The sequence below is a fragment of the Schistocerca nitens genome, unplaced genomic scaffold (genome assembly GCF_023898315.1).
Source record: "Schistocerca nitens isolate TAMUIC-IGC-003100 unplaced genomic scaffold, iqSchNite1.1 HiC_scaffold_447, whole genome shotgun sequence".
Lineage (NCBI taxonomy): Eukaryota > Metazoa > Arthropoda > Insecta > Orthoptera > Acrididae > Schistocerca > Schistocerca nitens.
The window spans coordinates 24,805-48,429 of NW_026045980.1; the positions used below are offsets into that span (position 1 = coordinate 24,805).

Here is a 23,625-nt window from a genome sequence, read left to right on the forward strand (position 1 = left end):
GCACAAATGCTGCGCAGCTAGCGCCATTCGACGGCCAACACCGCGGTTCCTGGTGTGTCCGCTGTGCCGTGCGTGTGATCATTGCTTGTACAGCCCTCTCGCAGTGTCCGGAGCAAGTGTGGTGGGTCTGACACACCGGTGTCAATGTGTTCTTTTTTCCATTTCCAGGAGTGTATATATATATACACGTCAGAAGATTTGTAAATTCTGACACCTCCAGTGGCCCGATGCAAGTGATGTGCTGTTTTTAGCATTTTTTGTAATATAACTGCCTCATGTATGGGAGGATAGTGGCGTTCTATACATGCCATCTGCACTTCACTTTTCAGTTATTGCTGTATACCTGTATAAAGGGCATAGGATCGAAAATGTAGTCGTGAAAACAAATAATGTTACAGTTAATGGCAGACAGAACGTCTTTAAGAAAAATACTGCATTATTTTTATGCCTGTGCCAGATTTTTGGCATTTCGTTCTTATGCGAGCCCACTTTCAGTACAAAAAAGACATTGCTACAGATGGAGAATGATGTGTGTACACGATGTTTGTTCTGTTCCTAATGCTATTGGAATTACTCAGCGCAAATCGCAAAAGAGAAAGTCCAAAGAACGTGCATCTTAATGACTTTGTAAAAAAAACGAATCATCGGCATGAGGGACTTGAGAGCATCGTACACATTACACTGGTATCTGGCTGTAGGGCAACGTCTGCAGAATGTATAGCAACGGGTTGGGAGAAGTTCACCAGCCATCACAGACAGACCGGTGTAACCTGGGTTGAGATCTGTGGCTACCACTGACACCACACCACAAGCAGCATAGTGTAGGGCGTTCTGTGGTGTTCAGCGGCGGGAGTCGCTTTTGCCTGTGGCGGTCAGGTCGACGCTGCTCTGTCCTCAGGTGGCCTCGTGAGACGTCACGGGAAGCAGCGGTCGTCGAGATGCCTACCTCTGCAGCCCACAGAAACAAACAGGGGTCAGGAAGACTCGCGATCAAATCATGTGGAAGGCATGTGTAAGAGTTCTTAGGAATTTAGAAAATTTTTCAGAAATTTGGAAGCCAAATTATTATTCAAACTGGTTCTTCAGATAAACAATCAGTATCTCTTGAAAATATCATTCACATAGTTCTGTATGTTCAAGGACACATAAGTGCGAGGACATCCGCACAATTACCTAAAGAGCTCTCACACTCAAGTTGCTGACAAGAATATGTATATAAGAGGAAAAAGTAGATTGAGGAAGTGCTAGATGACGATCAATTTGGTTTTAGGAAAGATAAAGGCATCAGCGAAGGACTTCTCAGTGGGCGATTGATGGTTAAAGCGAGACTTAAGGAAAATCTAGGCATGTCCGTAGGATTTGTAATTAGATAAAAATCGTACGATAATTTAAAATGTTGCAGGATTTCCGAAACTCTAAGGAAAATGGGTGTAACCTCTAGGGAAAGAAGGGTTACGTGCAATTTGTACATCAAACAAGAGGATAAAGTAGGAAGACCAATAACAAACAGATTAGGTTAGGAGAGATAAAAGACATACATCTAATCGCCCCTACGATTCAATCTGTACATCGAAGAAGCAATGACGGAATTAAAAATGGGGTTCAGAAATGGAATTAAAATTCATCTTGAAAGGTTATCAGTGACAGGAATAGCTGATGTCATTGCCGTTCTCAATGGAAGTCAGAGGTAACAGTAGGAGATGTTGAGTAGAATGAACAATCTAATGGGTAGACTCTACGAATTAAGACTAAATGAAAGAAAGATTAAATTAATGAGGTCTAGCAGAAATCAGATCAGTGATCAACTTAATGTCAGAATTATAGACGAGGATCAAGACGAACTGAAAAAATTCTGCTACCTTGAGGACAAAGTAGCCAGCTGAAGTGGCCGTGCGGTTCTAGGCGCTGCAGTCTGGAACCGCGAGACTGCTACGGTCGCAGGTTCGAATCCTGCCTCGGGCATGGATGTGTGTGATGTCCTTAGGTTAGTTAGGTTTAACTAGTTCTAAGTTCTAGGGGACTAATGACTACAGATGTTGAGTCCCATAGTGCTCAGAGCCATTTTAACCAAGGACAAACTAACTCATAATGGAAAAATGAAAGAGAACATAAAGAGTAGAGAAGAACATTCAAAGAAGATGTTCATGGCCAAACGAAGTCAACTAACATCAACTGTCAGTTTTGTAACAACGAAATCAAACAATCATTGATAAAATTATTTAATAGGATAGATAAAAGAATCGACTCACGAAGCAGCGGCAGAGAACACACATAGAAACTGTTGTGATTGGCAAGCTTTTGGAGCCAGTGGCTCCTTCTGCAGGTAAAAGGGTTGAAACAGAAGGAAGAAGGGTTAAGGAAAAGGACTGGACAGGTCTAGGAAAAGGGGGAAAAGGGGTAGATTTTGGGAAAGTCACCCAGAACTGCGGGTCAGAGGAGACTTACCGTACAAGGTGAGAAGGAATGTTGGGGACCGCATTCAGGGAGCTTAAAGGTGGAAGATAGGGTAATATACAAGACAGAGATTACTGCTAAAACATTGACCCCGAGTTAACAAGAGTGTATCCTCCTATAATAGCCCTGTAACTGGCAAAACATATTCTATCAAAGGGAGAGCCAGCTGTGAAAAGATACAAGTCATATTCCAGCTACTACGTAAACACTGTTTAGCCTTCTACATAGGCATGACTACCATCACATTATCAATTAGTATGAATGGGCATAGGCTGAGGGTATATACTGGTAACTCACAATATCCTGTTGCAGAGCATGGTCTACAACGTGACATTCGTGACACCAGCGCCTGTTTCACCACCTGGATTCCTCCCCCAGACACCAGTATCTCAGGACTCCGTAGGTGAGAACTAACTTTACAACGTGTCCTTGGTTCTCGCCATCCAGCTTTCTATCACTGTAACTACTCTTTGCTTCACTCCGTTTCAGTTTCCTGCATCTTTCATTGTCATTCCCATCTATTTTTCACCGCCCCATCCCACCTCTGTTATGTACAATGTGCTTACCTTCTCACTCTTAATAACTTGTGATCAATGTTTTAGCAGTAATCTCTGTCGTGCAAATCACCTCGTCTTAAGCTCTTAGGTTTTCAAATCTCGTCCGATGCAGTCCTCAACAACTAGTCTTCCCTTCTCATCTCGTACAGTAAGTTTCCCCTGACCCACAGTTCTGGGTGACTTTCCCAAAATCTACCCCTTAAGTTTTGAGCACATTATTCTGTGAAAGTGAAACATGGACAGTGGGAAAACCGGGACGGAAGAGAATCGAAGCGTTTGAGATGTGGTGCTAGAGAAGAATGCCGAAAATTAGATGGACTGATAAAAGAAAAAATGATGAGGTTCTCAGCAGATTCGGTGAAGAATGGAACATACCAAACGCTTTGGTAGGAAGATGGGACAGTATTTTGTCCTTGGTCATGCAACCTTCTTGTTTCCTCTTGGTTCTTGTACGTATCACCCGTATTTCTTTGCAACTTACTCCCATTTTTCTCAATATTTCGAACATCTTGCAGAAGTTTACATTTCCGGATGCTTTTTCTAGGTCTATAGGGTCTATGAATGTGGCCATTTTATTTTCCAAGTTTTGTTTCTGTCATCAGTCACAATATCAGACGTACCGCCCTCTCATGCTATTAGCCTTCTGACAGTCAAAATGATCGTCATCTATCATATTTTCTATTATCTTTTCCATTCCTCTGTATATATTAGTCCTGTCGACAAATCCCATACATGAGGTGTTATGCTAGTTGTGCGATAGGCCTGCAAGTTTCTGCTCTTATCTTCATGGTGGTGTCTAATGGTATACCACCGTTCTCGTATATTCTAGACGCCAACTTCAATCATTCTTGGTTGACACTTTCGCCAATGATTTTCTGATCAATTGCTGTGTTTTTTTCTGTTTCCCAAGGTTCTTTACCGTTAGCTCCTTATGTCTATCTTTGTTTGTCCTATTTCTACGATGCCCTTTTCATAGGTGTCCATTTCTGTTCAAATGAACTGCCTGTGTGGTATTCATCAACGTAATATCTACAGACCAAGAGAAATTCAAATGAATTTCGCGATTGCTTTGCACTTTAGTGTCCCACTCCTTTCCGCATTTTGTTCTTCCAGACCATTCTCTTAAACTTCAATCCACTCTTCATCGCAATTCAGTTGACATCTGAGCTTATATCTGGCCCTAGGTGTGCCACACAATAGAAGAGCAGGATTTAGAAAACGATAGATTTCGACTTCTAGACATAGATAATCGGACAATTCTTCCCATAAATACAGAAGTATGAGTATTAACAAGAGCCTTACCAGGACGTAACCTCAGATGGAAATTTCCTGTGCCTCGATCATTTTCGAAGCATACCTCCCGTGGGGAAGCGAGATCTTTCTATAGCTACCGACGGTTTAGAGTTAAAACAAAGAGCGACAGAGGGAGAGAGAAAGGGACTCCCCTCTCTTCCACTCCGCTCCGAGGCAAAACGTCGTGTGCAATCATGACTGTTTGTACTGAAGCAATAATGTTATGTAATTGCAGTACGTAAAGTTTTGATATTTTTATCATTATGTAATTTGTTAAAAGAAAGGCGAACAAACATGTAAAAGTAATGCATCCACAGTTTGAAACAGTTACACTGTTTTACATGTAAGTCAACTTAAAGATGCAGATCTACAATTTTGTAGTATGTGTATTCTGATATAAAGCATAACATGTAGAATTTATGAAACCCCATACATTAATTTCTGTCATCAGTGACAATACCTGCTACACTTGCAAAATTATACATCAGCAGTTGATTTTATCACTGGGATGTGTATCAACAGTTGTACATGTCCCATCAAGAGAAACGTGTGTTCTTATGTGTCTCCATTGTTGTTGTTAGCAGAAGTAGTATATTTATCACTACCGCGTGCTGCCCGTGTACTTCGCATGTCGTAATGTTGACTCATTGAGATGTCAGGTTATATGTAAGAGTGTGCATGAATGTCTTAATTTTATCAGGTGGAATAAACGCATAAAGAAGTAAATAAATGTACACAATGTGCCAAATACCGCTACTTTTTATAACGCACATTACACTATTTCTAAGGACACGGGCTCTGTCGTTTCTTGCGACTCTTAGTGTCTGTTCTGCTGGGGTTGGCATCGTGTAGTGGATCCCCGTACGCTCTGTAGCGTATGGCATTAAAGGTCTAAAAATTTCGTAAAAGTTACGATACCTTCCTGCATTGTCACTTTTATCGCAACGACAATGAATGTGAGTCTTAAAACGTCACGTGTCAGAGATCTGTGCTGAAGTTTAGTGAGCGAGCAGTCTAGATCACATCACATCGCATAGTGATTTTTTAATCCGGACCTGTGCGCTACCTTCATGCTGAGTGCCCTGGGGACGCTCCCAAGACAGCAGCCGTGTTCACAGACCGAGTGGACACGCTCCTGGCTGGACTGCCGAACACTCAGCCGTCCTGCCGCATCCCGACATGCCCGCTAAGCCATCCCGTCTCAGCCTCACAGCAAATGTCTGGCACCAGCGTGTGGACAGCGGCGGTCTCAACGTCCCTGCGATCTGGCGGCTCTACGGGACCTGTTGAGTGACGTCAGCTGAACACGACACAACTGGAGAGACTCTACTCCTGTGTCAGCATGATCTTTTATCTGACATCGAATGAAATCTGTCCTCAACCTTCATGTTAATTACTTGTAACCTTCCACATAAACATAACTAACTCGACCTTCTTTTGTAAGGAGAAAAACGTACACTTCCGAGATCTCAACCCTAGATACCAAACACCCGTCCTCTCTTAAAATAAATGGCCATACTTAAGATAATACTCATTTTAGACGTCTTGAATGCAGAGTTTTTAAAGTTCTGTAGGTGCAGGTTGCCTGCCACTGGCTCCGCCCCACTGCAGCTGCCTGATGCACGAGTGCAGAGTACTGTGCAGCGGGGTGACGTCCAGAGCCCTCAGAGCCGCTTCATGTCGCAAGTGTGGGAAGACGTGTGTGGAGCCGGTCACGTCTGCCCCATGTGTTTCGAAACTTTGTTCTTCAAGTAGAACACATGTTATTTAACATGAAAAAAGGGTAAGCAATATGAACAGATAGTATTTCAATGCCATGCGCATATATGGTCAACACTGTTTAGCAATATTTTAGGACATATTCTGCAACAGTTTTTTATAAAACACACGCACACACACACACACACACACACACATACACACACACACACACACACACACACAGATCTCTGTTACGGACAGAGGCCAGGTAAAATCTGACAATATTACCTCTTCAAAGCAAGCTTCCTAAACAGTCAGTTCGTGATTTTACGTCTCCGTCGCATTGTGCCAATGAAGTTGTTTGACGAAAATGATCGTGGTGAAAGGGTATCGTCATCATTGTCACCACCATCCACTCATAAAGAATAGTCTAACGTCAATCAACTATTCTTCTCTCCATTTAACGGGTCTTCTGTATGACTGCCGCAACTAAATCGCAAGGTACAAATAGTAGCACAAAGAAACGCTCATAGAGTTTCTTTTGCCTCGTGTAAGAGTTAGTCGAATAGCCACTTATAACGACGCTTACCGGTCACAACTGTCGCGAGCTTTGACGTTTAAACGTGGCAATCTGACCGTCACTGTATACTGCTCCTGGACGTGCCACACTACAGCTTGTCGGTTCACCGGCACTATAAACACGAACCACTCACTCACCGTACCGCACAGTAGTTCGAGCTCCGGCAATGGGCGAACGCAGCGGAGCGTGCCAGAAACATGTGGAACACGGGCGTTAAAAAGCTGTGTGTTCAGAAGGTCTTAACTGCGTACACTCATAATCACGGTCCAAATCTCCGCGCGACATAGACAGCTGGGGCTCACACCTTGCAAGTTTGCGTCTCATATATGAGACAAGGTTGGTGATCTTCTCTTGTTAGATGCAATCGCGTGTGATTAGATAACTGTTTCTTTTCTCCAGTGTGATTATTATTTACTTCTCATGTTTTTATTTCTATGCACTGTTATTAGGACTGAATTTTCAAATGTGGTGCAACTCCATCATCATGTGTTCATAAGCCTCGACGAGAGTTTTTACAGAATACCTAAATGAGCACATTACACTTTATTTAACAATAACGAACTTCCAAATAATATACTCACCAGATTTATTCCTCCACTTAAACTGAAGAAGACGCCGCGCCTCACATCTCACCCTGCTTAATGTGGCTCTTGTGATGCGCCGAACAGCATGCGCTGACTGGGACAGGATATGATGCCTCAGATCAGCCGTTTGCAGCGTTGTCATGTTCCATTCCATGTTGTTCAACCTTTCAAAATAAAATGGAGTCAGCTTATGTCACAGATGATATTCTGAAACTTGACTGTATTTTGTAGAATAGAATAGTGAAAACTAAACTCAACTTGCCTTTCTCCAGCTTTTACGTTTCCCATTGATAGAGGTCGCCAGCCCCATAGAGACAAATCGAGGTGTCAGACAGGAATTCTGGCGTAAATTACGGCTGGTATGCGAGTCTGCTAACATATTCTGGCGAACTGATCATTTCTGATGAAATACAAGAATTCACATACAAACATGCAGCCAGAACTATGATTGGAGAAGCACAGCAAACTGCCTTCAAAGGCATGGAGTGGGCGCTCCCCCACAACATGGCTCACCGTCTGCTCCTTGGCGTCATAGTCACGAGCAGCACTTCCACTATAATACCACGTTTTCAAGACGTTGCCATGTCTCTCCTGTGCCATTTGGATGAGGTTGAATCTTGGTCTTTCGTGACAAGAAAGACCATACTGCGCTACCTTACTCAGTTGGACTGAATTCTTATAGCACTCTGTTTTAGGAATTAGCACCTTGGCATCCTTGATTGTGAGATTAGCAGGGACAAAATTTGACAGAACATGCAACCCCTAAGTGGGAGCTGTTGTAGCAATGTCATTAATAGTCGACATGGCTCCTTACGTCTTAACTGTATGAGTGCCATTCTCCCACGCTTTAGCACAATATGCGACAGCTCAATAACCAACAGAAATTGCAGCGTTGTTTTGTTTGTCTACATTTCCTCCACAGTTTTTTGCAGGAATGTAGTGCAGTTGATTTAGAATAGAACCAAACGACTTTCACAGGTCCGCGCAGTGCTGCATAAATGACAGTGACAGGAAGAGGGAGGCACCAAGGTAATTAAGGAAGTAGCTGCAGGAAATTTTGGTCCTATCCAGGGGCACATATGACTGCCTGTGTGCCTCTGTATCATGGAGGTAGAACTCTGTGGGCTCAGTTCCGCTTGTGTTTTGCTGGAGCCTCTATCTGTAAAAGTACTCCCTCAGTTTGCTGTCAACTTGGAGGCTCATCGACACAGTCAGTAAGTAGCCAGTTCCACTAGATGAATTTGGTCACTAGGCGACCACAACAATAAACAACTACCTGGGACCTTAGAGTGCGAAGAAATTGCCTAAGGGGACACGTGAAACGGAACCTGGATCAGTGGAGTGGGCTTGTGTTCACCGGCGAGTACAGGTTTTGATTGTCGACTGGGACTCGTCGTACAAGGCTGTGTAGGTGACCAGGCACCGGTGCAGGTCTCTATCCATGGGTTCTGCTGTGGGGCGGGACTGTCGTATTTTGGCCTGCTATTATGGTAATATCAACAGTAGCAGAAAACAGTATAACGGGAGTAGGATTCTTTAGGAAGGTAGAGCAGAGAGTGTGTTACAGTGAACAGTTCAGTGATACAGTTACGCTTATCACAATCGACAGCAAACCAACACCGACAACGATAGTTCAGATACTACATGCCGACGTCGGAAGCTTAAGATGACAGAAAAAGTATATGAAGGTACTGAAAGGGTAATACAGTACGTAAAGGGAGATGAAACTCCAATACTCATGGGAGACTGGAATGCAGTTGTAGGGGAAAACGTGGAAGAAATGGTTACTGGAGAATGTGGGGTTGGGATAGGGAATGAGAGAGAAGAAAGACGGACTCAGTTCTGTAATAAATTTCGGCTAGTAATAGCGAATACTCTTAATCACAAGAGGAGGATGTATAATTAGAAAAAAATGGTAATGTCGTGTGGCTAGGGCCTCCCGTCGGGTAGACCGTTCGCCTGGTGCAGGTCTTTCGATTTGACGCCACTTCGGCGACCTGCGCGTCGATATAGTTAGAAAAGGCTGGGTGATATGGGGAACTACAGTTAGATTACATCATGGTCCGACAGAGATTCCGAGATGATATAGTGGATTGTAAGGCATACGCAGGAGCAGATATAGACTCATATCACAATGTAGTAATGATAGACAGTACGTTGAAGTTTAAGAGATACGTCAGAAAGAATCGATACGCAAATGTGTCAGATACAGAAGTACTAAGGAATGACGAGATACTCTTGAAGATCTGCAAGGCTATGGATACAGCAACAAGGAATATCCCAGTAGGCAGTCCACTTGAAGAGGAATGGATATCTCTGAAAAGGACAATAATAAAAGTTGGAAAGAAAAACATAAGTACAAAGAAAGTAACTGCAAAGAAACCATGAGAATTAAAATAAATAACTGAAGTATTTCTTTTATTACCCATGATGAAAGAAGGAAGTTCAAAGATGTTCAGGGAAATTCAGGAATACAGAAATGCCAGTCACTGAGGGATGAAATAGACAGGATGTGTAGGAAAGCTAAGACGAAATGGCTGCCTGAAAAATGTGAAGAAATCGAAAAAGAAATGATTGTTGGAAGGACTGAGTCAGCGCATAAGAAAGTCAAAGCAACCTTGAGTGAAATTGTTAGCAAAGGGTGGTAATATTAAGAGTGCAGTGGGAATTTCACCGTCAAAAAAGGAGGAGGAAGTGGATATATGGAATGAGTACATTGATGGCCTCCGTGAGGAAGGAAGATTTGTCTGATGTGATAGAAGAAGAAAGAAGAGTCGATTTAGAAGAGAGAGGAGATCCAGTAATAAAATCAGAATTTAAAAGAGCTTTGGAGGACTTAAGATCAAATAAGGCAGAAGCGGTAGATAACCTGCCATCAGGATGTCTAAAATCATTGGGGGGAACTGGCGACAAAGCGACTATTCATGTTGGTGTATAAAATGTATGAGTCCGCCGACATACCATCTAGCTTTCGGAAAAATATCATCCACACAATCCCTAAGACTGCAAGAGCTGACAAGTGCGACAATTATCGAACAGTGTGCTTAACAGCTCATGCATCCAAATTGCTGACAAGAATAATATATTGGAGAATGGAAAAGAAAATTGAGGATGAGTTAGATGACTATCAATTTGGCCTTAGGAAAGGTAAATAGAACAGAGAGGCAATTCCGACGTTGCTGTCCGTGATAGAAGCAAGACTAAAGAATAATAAAGTTACGTTTATAGGATTTGTCGACCTGAAAAAGATGTTGAGCAATGTAAAATGGCGCAAAGTGTTAGAAATTCTGAGACAAACAGGGGTAAGCTGTAGAGAGAGACAGGTAATACACAATATGTACAAAAGCCAAGAGGGAATAATAAGAGTGGATCACCAAGAATGGAATGCTCGGATTAAAAGATGTAGGCAGGGATGTAGTGTCTCGCCCGTATTTTCAGTATGTACATCGATGAAGCAATGATGGAAATACAAGAAAGGTTCAGGAGTGGGATTAAAATTCAAGTTGAAAGGGCATGAATGATACGATTCGCTGATGACATTGTTATCCTGAAAGTGAAAGTGAAGAAGAATTACATGATGGGCTGAATGGAATGGACAGTCTAATGAGTACAAAATATGGGTTGAGAGTAAATCGAAGAAAGACGAAAGGAATTGGAAGTAGCAGAAATGAGAACAGAGATAAACATAACATCAGGATTAATTGTCACGAAGTATATCAAATTAAGGAATTCTACTACCTAGGCAGCAAAATAACCAATGACAGATGGAGCAAGGAGGACATCGAAAGCAGATTAGCACCGGCGAAAAAGGCATTCCTGACCAAGAGAAATCTATTAGTATCAAAGATAGGCCTTAATTTTAGGAAGAATTTTCTGAGAATGTACGTTTGGAGCAGAACTTTGAATGGTAGTGAAACATGGACTGTGGGAAAACCGGAAAAGGAGACAATCAAAGCATTTGAGATGATGTACTACAGACGAATGCTGAAAATTGGGTCAACTTACAAAGTAAGGAATGAGGACGTTCTGTGCAGAATGGAAGAGGAAAGGAATATGTGGAAGGGACACGATGATAGGACATCTGCTAAGACATCACGGAATGACTTCCATGGTACGAAATTGGAGAATACATCCAGCAAATAATTGAGGACGTAGGTCGCAAGTGCTGCTCTGAGGTGAACAGGTTGGCATAGGAGAGGAATTTGTAGTGGACCACATCAAACGAATGAGAAGACAGATGACTCAAAAAAAAAAAATGGAAAGGTCTCTAACGTTTCGTCTCCAAATGCTGGAGACATCTTCAGAGGCTATAAAGGCTCAGGCAGCAGTTTGAAACTTCTATAAACTCTACAAGGTGAACTGTTTGTTCGGATCCCTGCCACAGTCGGGCTGTGATGTCATCAGACGGCTGCTTAAGAGCGCAGAGTCACGAGTGCGTGTGTTGTCGAGCTTCTGCCGGGGAACACTTGGCGCTGTTTTCTGTATTCAGCACTGAGGCCAGCAACTAGTCTAATTTCACTCATTCTTCTTTCCGTTAAAGTTGCTTTCGTGCTTTGGAATTTGAATGCCCTCTCTGTAAATTCAAGCACGTAATATTGGTTCTGTAATGCAGAGACGAATTTTTAGTTTCCCTGGTCCGAGTGGATGTTCTGCGACTGCCGATTTATTGCTATTTCGCAGATGACAACTGCTCTTCTGTTCCTTAAGCAAGAAATGAGTACTTCTGTTTGTACTACACATGTGTGCTTCACTGTGTGTGCAAGACAATTTATATATTCCTCCTGTGGCAAGTGCTGGCCGTACATTCTTTACAGTGTTCGAAACATTCACGCTCCTTCGTAATTGGTATAAACACTGCATCAATACTATGTACTCCTCGTACTCTGATCATGGGAACCATGACTGCTTTTACGAATGGGAGTAAATCTTTGTTTCTTCTTCATGAGAAGCTCCGTACCTTTATAGACTTACTGCTCTATTTATCTCTTTCTCAGATTAATAATTTATTCTGAAAGTAGTGTTTAAATGGTCGGAGCGTTCCTCCAACTACTCTGGTGACACATTATTTAAGCCAAGCCGACCTATGTTCTTATTACTGCTCTTTTCAGTTTGTGACAATGACTGGAATTTTTGTGAATGTATGCACATGTGTGAGTGAGGTTTTTGCAGACCTTCTGTGCCTAACATCTGTGGATTTTCTAAGTAGCTCTACATTTTAAAATATTTCAACTTCTTTCTCTTTCTCTATACTGGATTTTATATTATAACTAATATCATTCGGAAAGTTTAGAAATTCTGAATTCTTTTTGTCCATGAGGCTATATAACGAAGTATGAGTGTCATCAATATAACAAAACCAACGATAGGGATTTTTCTTGCTGGGCTGATGAGCTGTTCCTTCCAGTTTTACATATAGAACTCCGCTGTAACTGTGCTGAGTGTGTTCCCTGTACTGTTGTAATGAATACAGTTTCAGAAAACTGGATGATTTATTCGAGAGCCTCACAAACTGAGCGAAGTTAATAACGCTTTGGTCCGCCTCTGGTCCTTCTGCAAGCAGTTATTTGGCTTCGCATTTATTGGCAGAGCTGTTGAATGTCCTCCTGAGGGACATGGTTCGAAGTCATGTCCAGCTGGCAGGTTAAGTCATGAAAACCCCGAGATAGTTGGAGGGCCCTACCCAGTATGCCCCAAACGTTGTCAGTTGGGGAGAGGTTTGGCGCCCTTCCTAGTCAAGGTATGTTTGGCGAGCAATAGAAACTCTCGCTCTGAGTGTGGGCGGGCATTACCTTGCTGATATGTAAGGCCAGTATGGCTTGCCATGACGGGCAACAAAACTGGATGTGGAATATCATCGACGTACCGCTCTGCTGTGTGGGTGACTACTAAAGTGGTCCTGCTATGAAAGTGAACGGCACCCCAGACCATCACTCCCGGTTGTTGGGACTTATGGTGGGCGACACTCAGGTTGATACCCCCCAGTCTCCAAGGCACCTCCAGACACATCTTTGCTGGACATTGGGGCTCAATTAGAAGTGAGGCTCATCATTGTTACAGTCAATGAGATTCCTGGCCGAAGTCGCGTCTAGAGATGCCCCAGATGGTCGTGGGATACCAATCTTACTGTCGTCCGCTATATGGTCTGACCACCTGGATTGATGCTCAGGGGTGTCATTTGTTTTCACAGCAGGACCTCTTTGGTTGTCATCTGTGGCACCCTTACAGCACACCAGTTCGCCTATGGCGTTCTGCTGCCCTTCTAGGTTAGCCATCATTGGCTAACTTTTTTCCAAGATAACGCCCACTCACACATAGAGAGAGTTTCTACTATTTGTCTTTGGACTTGCCAAACCCTACCTTGGCCAATAAATTTGCCAGACCTCTTCCCAATTGAGAATAATTGGAGCAAATAGGCAGGGACCTCCAACCAGGTCGATATTCTGAGGATCTAACGCACCATATGGACAAAATATGGCATGATGTTCCTCAGGGAGACATCCAACAACTCTGTCAATCAATGCGAAGCTGAGAAATTGCTTACATCAGGATGCATTGCTTACATAAGGACGCATTATTGACTTGCTTAATCTGTGAAGCTTCTCTCTCGAATAAGTCATCCACTTGTTTCTGGACCTTTCAGATAGTTCCTTTTTTTGCCTATGAGTGTAATTTCTATATGTGACATCGTGCTCCCTCTACTATTTTTACCCTCCTCGCTGCCCTTCAATGCTAAACTGGTGATCCCTTGATGCCTCAGAATATGTCCTGCCAACCGATTCCTTCTTCTAGTAAGCAGTGATAGAATGTCTAAATAGGCTAATATGTGATGGGCTCAGCATGAAGGATTCTATTTTTTGCATAAATGAACTAAACCTTTTATATGTCTTTTTTTGCTACAGAGAACTGTAGAAGACTTGCTAAGTGCTTGGCAGCCATGCTTGTCGAACAGTCCATAGCGCTAACAACTGGTCTTAATGGAATGATGGGTGAATTTTTGGCACACCACACAATCTTGGTGGGACCAGATCTGATTTAAAAAGACATTTATTGTCTGTGGGAGAATTCGAGGAGGCTTTCACTAGCTGATGCATTTCTCAAAGTATTGCTGTTGGAGTGCTTTTGAACTCCCTGTACCTTCCTGGTTGTTATACAACGCCAGTTATACTGCAGTAGGTTCGTTATGTCATTAGCATTGTAGCATTGCCCTTATCTGCTGGAAGCTCTAGAATACATAAAAATTGAAATCTCTGACATGTTTCTTTTCACGTTTCGTTAAGGCACTGATGTCTCAGTGCTTATTGCCTCTGGTAGTGTCTCTGGTAGTGCCTCCAGATTTAGGGGACGAAGCCTTTGGCACAGAAATACGCTATGGAACGTGGCCTAGTACCCATTAATCAAAATTGACCAGTAGGTTGTATTTTAATTATTTATCAGTACGAGCACATGTGTTAGTGTTTGTAGGAATCACGAAAGAAATGAGGAGTGTAGAAAGGGGAGAAATCTTTAGAGAAGGGGTGGCCAAGACATCAGCTCATGGGCCATGCCCGGGCACAAGTGCATTTGGCTCATTATATACATCTCCCCAATTAACATTTCTTAAATTTTCTCTGAAGTGCTCAATAAACACTGGGTTGAGCAACCGTACAGTTTTATTTCATGGTTTCTGAACTGTACACCTTGCTGTGTTTTCTAATTTAATCAATTGTACATCATGGGCTGATAATCCATTTATCAATGGAAAAGCGTATGTTAGTTTTGCACCCTCTTGCTGTACAAATACATAATCTATTAGAGCGCTACTGTCTTGAGCTATATGTGTAGGGAAATTGATAGCTGATTCTATATGTAATTAATAACACTTATACTTTTCCCATCTGAACTGGTTAGAAAGTTAACATAGAAATCATCACAGATTAACAACTTCCTGTTTTTGGCTGATAGACAGCGTAAACTTTTTTATGAGTAGCTCCCAATCTCCTAATGGGGACCTGTACACTGTTGCTAGCATCAACAATACATTATCTAGCTGTAGTTTATATGCACAAACTTCAAAGTGCTGATCCATGCAGAATTTGCTTACTTCTCCAGTTTTGTATTTATATCCTTGTTTTTGTAAACGGCAACCACTCCTTTATCCATGCTATATCTGGAAGTGTAAGAGGCTAAATTATACTAATTTATACTGACACTATCCATCACCACAGTTACATGGTGTTCAGACAAAGTATATCAATCTCATTGTTATTTGTGAGGTCATCTACACATACTAACAGATCATCTACTTTATTTTTTATTCCCCTGATATTCTGATGAAGTAAGTTGATACTACCCTTAGCTCATCCCTATTTACTGTACATGGAGCATCTTTTATTTTTATTTTTTTTACTGTTGCCTGTTTGGACTTTGACCTTAACACAAAAAACCTATCTAACATGTCCCATTAACCACAGGGGCCACCTTCGTGTGACTGAGGCTAATAGAGAAGCTGACTTATCTTCCCCCTTCCTATTTAGGTGCAGGCCATGCGTAGTGTGTCCTCACCTACCAGTAATGTCAACAGGAACATCGCATATGTGTGGTTTTGGGGGTATCTGGAACATTCCGTTCCTCCACTACTTCAGATAGCAAGCCAGAGTGTTATCACGCCTTACAGCAGTGTTTATGCAGGACCGAACATGGCGCTGAAAGACCTCCACAGACACCACATTTCTGTGGCCAGTTCATGTTCCTATTTCATCCAAGTCTCTCGCAATAGTACACCTTGGATTCATACCACAGGCTGTTTCCTGCTGCTCCAACTGTAATTACCTCATCTCCCTAGCATTTGTTTTCACAAAACTTGTGAGCTGGTACGCTGCACCTAATTCCTCCTGAAGCTCCTGGCCTTGACTGTTAACTAGAAGCTATATTCTTCTTTTACTATTCTGATTTGATCCCTACATGTCTTTTTTTCTTGAAGCTAATATTCTGCTTCAAAATACATTCAACTACATCTGGATGAGGCCCTTCCTGACTAATTCAGATAGCAAGCCAAACTGATTTACTAGCTGAATTTCAAAGTTTTTTCAACAGTTTCTCTTTTTGCTCCTACCTTTCCCGTCCCTGTTTCTTCCCTTAGCCTACATAATTCCAAGTCCTCATTTTCTAATTCAGCCTTAAGGCACAAATTTTTGCCTCATCTTCAGCAACTTTTCTGTCCTTTCTACATAACACACGTTGCCATGAAGGAGCGTCTTTATCTACCCAGTTTCCTCGCCGCTACATTCGCCCCAATAAACCATAACCTACACAGTCTTCACACCCCCGCCTTAAGATTTCTACAGCAAACATCACATTTGCTAGACATGTTTTGACAGAAAAGTTTACACAAAGGAAGAGGATAACTTGGCACAAGAGCACTGATGTTACGTAACCTGTATTAATACGCAATGAAGCGCTAATGCAAGCAAACTTTTAAAAATCTCAAAAACTTTATAAAACTACCCTTGTAATTCTTTCTAGGCCACAACGTATTCTTCAAACTCCGTATTTCCTTTAACACCAGTGATCTTAGGGAACTTCACTGTCTTTGTCAGAATGTGTCCGTTCCAGAAACGCGACTTTCTTTTTAAATCCATCCACATCAAATGAGGAAAAAGTTACCTTGCAGTGCATTACTGTGGGCAGTGTGCAGTCAAGTCCAGTTAAAATGTGAAATCTGCACTAGATTGCACATGTTTTAATTTTCGTTCCTGCATTCCTTTTTTTGTCAAAAAATTAAACGGTAGCAAGTTTTAAGTCGTTCCATGTGTACATGTGTCTCTCTGAAGTCCACCGCTGGCCTGACTAGAGTGAGAAGTTTGTGGACCTTTGGGAGGCCTGTTAAGAGTGGAGCTTTAGGACTCCTTTGTATCATTCTTTTTGTCTGGTTCTGTGTGAGGATGCGTGTGATGCTTTCTATTAATGTCTCTGGGTTCCTTTGATATCTTTGTGTTGGATAATCACTTAGGTTGGTCATTTTATTCTATCCCAGAAGTTTTTCTGTTTATACCAACAACAACAGAAGAAAATTATCACATACAAAAAGCAATAGTGGAAGGGAAAAACGTAATAAACGGAGAAACAACACCTTTCAACGACACAATCTTCACTGCTCTGAGAGAACTGACGCACGACACACAACAGAAAGCACACACTTGCAAAAGAACCACTCGCCGATCAGACAGACACACATAAATGAGGAACGGAAGTCGTCAGAACTCGCGCTTAAATTTTCATAACCTTCTTGCAACGTGTGATACATTTCTCACGAGACACGCCAGCGGCAGCGGCAAGTTGGCGTAACGTTATGCATTATGAAAGAAGAGCGACGGTTATGTTTTTCTGTGTATAGAACTAGCTGCAAGCCGTTCAGCGAACATGAGTACACGAGAAACCATGTAACAACCTAGTACATACCAAAACTGTATCCACAACACTACCGTAATCCCAACTGCATAACGCTGACGTACGTAAGTTCACGTTTTCGTATTTGTTTACTAATAGTCGCTCACACAGTAGCAAATGACATGATTTATGTTGAGAAAAACGGCAACAGAAAAACACAGAAAATATGCCCCAAACACCAACAAGGATCTTAAAACCACGCTGTAATGTATGATAAATAAGCTATTATGAAAGTACCCACAGAACACAATATTTAAAAAACAAACAGTAAACATGTAATAACGTTTTACACCGTTTTATAACTGTGCTATTTTCTGCATCTTTTACATTGATGGCGATATTTGTCTCTGAAACTAACATGGGCAATGAATAAATAAATAAATGAACAACAAAAATATTTTGCATCAAGGCGGACCGACAATGCCCACATTGTTGTTCATATCTCGGTACTACAGTTGGTGTGAGAGGTGTCCGCAAAAGGAGGAGGACTGGGTTTGAGTGCCGGCCTGACACACAGTCTCCATCTGTCAGCAAGATTCAGATTTCAGATTAGTGAGAAATAACGTTATTTCTGTTATCATTACAATTGTCGTAGTTATTTGTCGCTGTCATTGTTAGTTCGAAGACCGATTTGATGCTGCCCTCCATGCTACACTATCCTGTGCGAGCCCCTCCACTACTGCAGCCTGCATTCATCTGAACCTGTTTGCTGTACTCACCACTCGGTGTCCCCCTACAGGTTTTTCTCTCCACACTACTTCTCCATTACGAAACGGACGATTCGCTGACGTCCCAGGAGGTGTTCTGTCAACTGATCCCTTCTTTCAGTCAAGTTGTGGCATATTTTTTACTGTCTCTAATTCGATTCAGTATCTTCTCATTAATTAAACCATCTAAACACCTATCCTTCAGCAGTATGTCAGCGTTATACAGTTGGGATTGCCGTAGTGTTGTGGATACAGTTTTGATGTGTACTCGGTTGTTACATAGTTTCGCGTGTACTTACGTTCGCGGCAAGGCTTTCAGCTAATTTTACACACAGAAAAACGTAAGTTTCGCACTTCATTCATAATCCAAAACATTACGCCATCTTGCCTGGCAAAGCAGTTCCATCTGAACCAGCTGATTAGCAATCGTTCGGAAGGCGGCTGCTCAGACTCGACATTTGGAGTCAGCGGCCGCCGCTCACACAGACACACACAGCGGCGGGTCTTGAATGCGCCAAACCACACAGAGACGGACAGTGGCTGGGTGGAGGTGCGTCACACGAGTCGCGCGATTTCGCCTCTTCTGAAATTATGGAGGTGGCGATGGGACCGACGGCCTATAGAGGATGCAGTTCAAGCCACTGGTGGTTCTATGCTGTCATAGGGGTGTTTCTGTCACCGTGACTTGGATTCAGTCACTAAGGTTAATGTGAACCTGAACCAGCTCGTTTATTTCAACATTCTCGGTGACGAAGTGTTGCCCTATTCTCTGGACACTTGCGTTGTAGAAGATGACACACACAGTCGTGTTCCCAGGGCTGCGTGGATACACTCCCGGTTTCACGAACACTCAGGCGCCCTACAGCACATCGAGGCGAACACTAGACAACCCGGTCTCAGAGCCGCAGACGTTGTACGGTACTGTCTGGAACAGCAGCTGAGACGTGGGAGCCGACATCCCCACACACTGGTAGCTCTGCGGGATCTGATGCAGCAGTGGGAGGCCTCGGGCAGATGCTGCGTATCTGAAGAAACTTTCGGAACTCTCTTCCCCGCCGAGTTGAAGTCTTCGAGGCTAGAGGCGGTAATACTGTGATGCCATTTCATGATCCTTGAAGCAATAGTTGGCTTGAATGTGACTGTCTTACTATAAGTTAATGATGTATGGAAAGAATGGGAATCATGCACCAGCTAGTTGTACTTCACAAGTTTATTCGAATCCTTACCTAGGTTTAAACAGATATAAACCTTTCTTCCTTGGAAGAAGTAGTAACGTGTGTAAACTTATTGTGTGAAAAGAGAAAACAGGTCATAAAGCTCAGTCAACACTAAAATGACCCATATAAATGCTAAGGTATAGCCACATGGCTTAATGAACAGTGAAGCAAGGTAAAAGTGTGAATAAACATCTGACGTGCCACTGGTTGGCTGTTCGATTCCTATGGCTTCCATAATTTTACTGTTGCTGACTGCTGCCTTGTTAGAAATTTTAATTACGTATATACAGCAAATGTTGTAGAGTATTACTGTAATCTGGTGGTGCAGGGTGTTGGCTCTATAATTGCTTCTTTCGAAAAGTAATTAATTTAGCCACTTGCAGTGTTTATTGTTCACTTTTGAACTAATTTACAACTAACAACGATATCGAGCTACAGCTGTTGTCATCTCAAACGACGCTGTACTTTTATTGATTTTTCATAATACGGTTGGGAAATAGGAATATAAATTCAATTTTAGTAAGGCAAGCAGTCTCGATGAAAAGCTTTTATTGTTAGTTACCGCTTTCAGTCTTTGACTGTCATCATCAGATCATTTACTGTCTGCTGTAGCGATATGCGGAGACAGCGAGCGGAGAGAGACGTATGCCACGAGGCACATTCCATTGACTGCTCGGTGGAAAGTGTCAACAGAAGAGGCGGCGGCAGAAGGTATTAGCGCGCTTCCTCTTTGGGTCTCACAAATGTGCCCTTATTGACAGTTAGTATCGCAAAATAGGAAAAGTAGGTGACAGCATTGAGAATAAATTTAAGGAAAGAATTAGTTGTACAGTTAGTAGTAATGGCATCGAGTGGTCTACATACCTCGGTACACGGCGGGAGTCGATACAGTCGTCAGCGATCTGGCAGTCGAGCTTCTGGACGAGTTCCCAGGCTTCGTTATACGTGAGGCGGCGGAGCTGCGCCAGGGCGGCGGCGCACCCCCCTCCCTCCTCCGCTCCACCTGCTGGCGGCGGCGACAGTCCGGAGTCCCAGATGTGGTCTGTCAGGCGCTGCGCAGCTGACCACGCGAGGAGCGGCTGGTCCGAGCTGTCGCACGTTCTCATCTTCGCTGGCCAAACTGCAAAACGTTCTTCAGTCACCTCGAGGTCTGCACTCTGACTCACGAGCTTCCACGGGCTACTCATATGCACATCAGTACTAGCAGCTACTGAAAGTGAAACACTAAGAGAGCTGCAGCCAACGATAATGGACACGGCGTGAGGTGTGCTGCACACTTTTACAAGCAAAAGGTCAACAAGTCAGCTGACAGCACGGCGGCCACTGCTGCGGCTCCCCTTGACGAGGGAGCGGGAAGAGCTGCGCCGACAGTACAACACTGGACACTGTGCCGTCATTCCGTATGAGCCGAAGTTCTGACTGCAGCATCGGTGTGGACGGTCCGTGCATCGAGGCCCTGAGCAGAGCGGAGAATGCCACGTTGCATTCTCGCCCATCTCACGGGGAGCCACTCGGTATACAATACGTAATTGGTTACACTGATCGCAGCTGTTACATTTCTGAGTCCTTGAGACAGCTCGCTTGCGATATTTTCGACATCCTTTCAACAAAATAATTGAATGTCGCATGTCAGCCATGCTGTTCTGCCACAGCTTGACAGAGTAAGCACCGCTACCACAGGAACGTGCGATGTACCTGGCTAGGCGCAGACAGTAATATTTAAGTGAAAATCACACTTATCGTTAACTCGTTTGATTGGCGGGATTGGGAATGAGACATATGGACCCGTGCTCATAAACCTTTGCAGAACGCCAGAGCAGATACAGTCTCACGTTGGTGTCAGAGCTGGCAGTGCGGGGCTGGAGAGGAGACTCCAGGCTGGCCGACAGGCAGCTGGGCTGCAGGCGGCAGGGCGCTCCAGACTGGAGCGGCAGCCGGTGGGAGCCTTTCCTGGTGACTTCAGATCTCCAGTCCAGGCTGGGCCGTGAATCACGACCCCGGGCATTCTGTGCTCTCCTCTCCTGGAGCGCCGCATACTTAGCCTGTCTCATCACAGTCTACCTGCCAAGTACTGCGTCACAGTCAAATAACTGCAGCCAGAAAAGCTGGAATTCCCAATGATGTAATCGGCATACCACTCTCGCTTTAATCTCTGGGATCCGTCTCTGAGCTTTATTTTCCTCTTAGCTGTAGCACTGTTTACCCAGGGTATCTCGTTAGGTAAGCAGCAGAGGCGCTGCCATTCGTTGTTCTGTACACTTCCGAGGCAATAGTTGCACTTCTGTCCCTTTGTACTTGTGTGGGAACGTTCAGCGCTTACGCAGCAGGGAGAAAACAAATGTAATAGCTAAGTACTCATCAAATGTTGAGATCATTTTAGAAATAATCGAACTGAAATTGTCGACCGATATGCAAGTGCGGTTGACATACGGTTCCTCGCCGTCAATAAAGCAGCAATGAAGGCACTGAGTGGCAGAGCGTGGCTTTGCACTAAAAAGCGCTGATCTGTTCTCACCTGCCAGAAAGTTTGCGGCATGGTCTCTGGACACACAAAAAGTATCTCTCTAGATGAAACACCTTAAAGCTTCGAAGGGAACTATGAAATTCAGAGGCCGCCGCCTCAGCTCGAGTTAAGGCAAGCGTAAACAAGTCGAGGTAAGGCATCCTCCAGGTGTGTTAATGTAAATGGACGTAAAAGCAACATTTGCATTTCCTGCTTCACTTCTAAAAATAGCCCATTTTGTTTTCCGTGTTTGCTGTTAGCTAAGGGTAAAGGCACAAGCTGTACATGCGTTGGCATGTCAGATCTAACGCCATTCGACGACCCACATTTTGCCTACCGTGCTAACACAACACTGGCTGCAGATGCCAACAGAGGGAGGGACTGGAGCTATCAAATGCTGTCGACAGCACGAGGCTACGGAGCGTAGCTGAACTGCTTAGTTGACGAGTAACTCACGGTAGTGCTACAGTGCTAATGGTGTTGATACAAAGCAGAGCAATGGCAACGATAAACAAAGTAAACATTGCGTTATATCTTCAGTAACAGTAGCCGAAGTTGAGATTCCGTCAGAAAGAATCCCAAGAAATTTCGCTGAGTGAGAAAGAAGTGGCGGATGAAGGATTTGCCTTTCTGCAAATGAGTCAGTGGAATTTGTGGTGTCGTGCGAACAATGTACAAAAGGCGTATAGTGGTGGTGACACGTGCACGGCAATAGAAAGAAAGTGTTACTGAAACAGGTGTGGTGTAGTTCATCGACGCTGTCGGACAGGGAGCCCCAGTTCCCGTTTCCAGTGAAACGTACTCAAGGACAGTCGCTGTCCTAGGAGTTGGTACCAAACGTAATTTTGTATTTGGAAAATCATCCGTGGCATAGGAAAACAACAATTACGAATATACACTACTGGCCATTAAAATTGCTACACCAAGAAGAAATGCAGATGATAAACGGGTATTCATTGGACAAATAGATTAAAATGGTTCAAATGGCTCTGAGCACTATGGGACTCAACTGCTGAGGTCATTAGTCCCCTAGAACTTAGAACTAGTTAAACCTAACTAACCTAAGGACATCACAAACATCCATGCCCGAGAAGGATTCGAACCTGCGACCGTAGCGGACTTGCGGTTCCAGACTGCAGCGCCTTTAACCGCACGGCCACTTCGGCCGGCCAAATAGATTATACTAGAAATGACAGTGATTACATTTTCACGGAATTTCTGTGCATAGATCCTGAGAAATCAGTACCCAGAACAACCACCTCTGGCCGTAATAACGGCCTTGATACGCCTGGGCATTGAGTCAAACAGAGCGTGGATGGCGTGTACAGGTACAGCTGCCCATGCAGTTCAACACGATACCACAGTTCATCAAGAGTAGTGACTGGCGGATTGTGACGAGCCAGTTGCTCGGCTACCATTGACCAGACGTTTCGAATTGGTGAGAGATCTGGAGAATGTGCTGGCCAGTGCAGCAGTCGAACATTTTCTGTATCCAGAAAGGCCCATATGGGACCACCAACATACGGACGTGCATTATCCTGCTGAAATGTATGGTTTCACAGGGATCGAATGAAGGGTAGAGCAGCGGGTCGTAAGACACCTGA

At 43.5% G+C, this 23,625-nt stretch overlaps 1 protein-coding gene across 1 annotated transcript in view; it reads right to left on the reverse strand.

The window, feature by feature from the left end:
* LOC126232134 (uncharacterized) overlaps nt 1-23,625 on the reverse strand; it is a gene marked incomplete at its 3' end in the record, with an annotated part of 51,694 nt that overhangs the window by 22,338 nt on the left and 5,731 nt on the right. Inside the window, exons 2-3 of the mRNA XM_049942442.1 lie at nt 20,383-20,638; nt 7,167-7,333 (exon numbers count right to left, since the gene is read on the reverse strand). Coding sequence (XP_049798399.1) covers nt 7,167-7,333; nt 20,383-20,638 — 423 coding nt within the window. The remainder of the gene's footprint in view (nt 1-7,166; nt 7,334-20,382; nt 20,639-23,625) is intronic.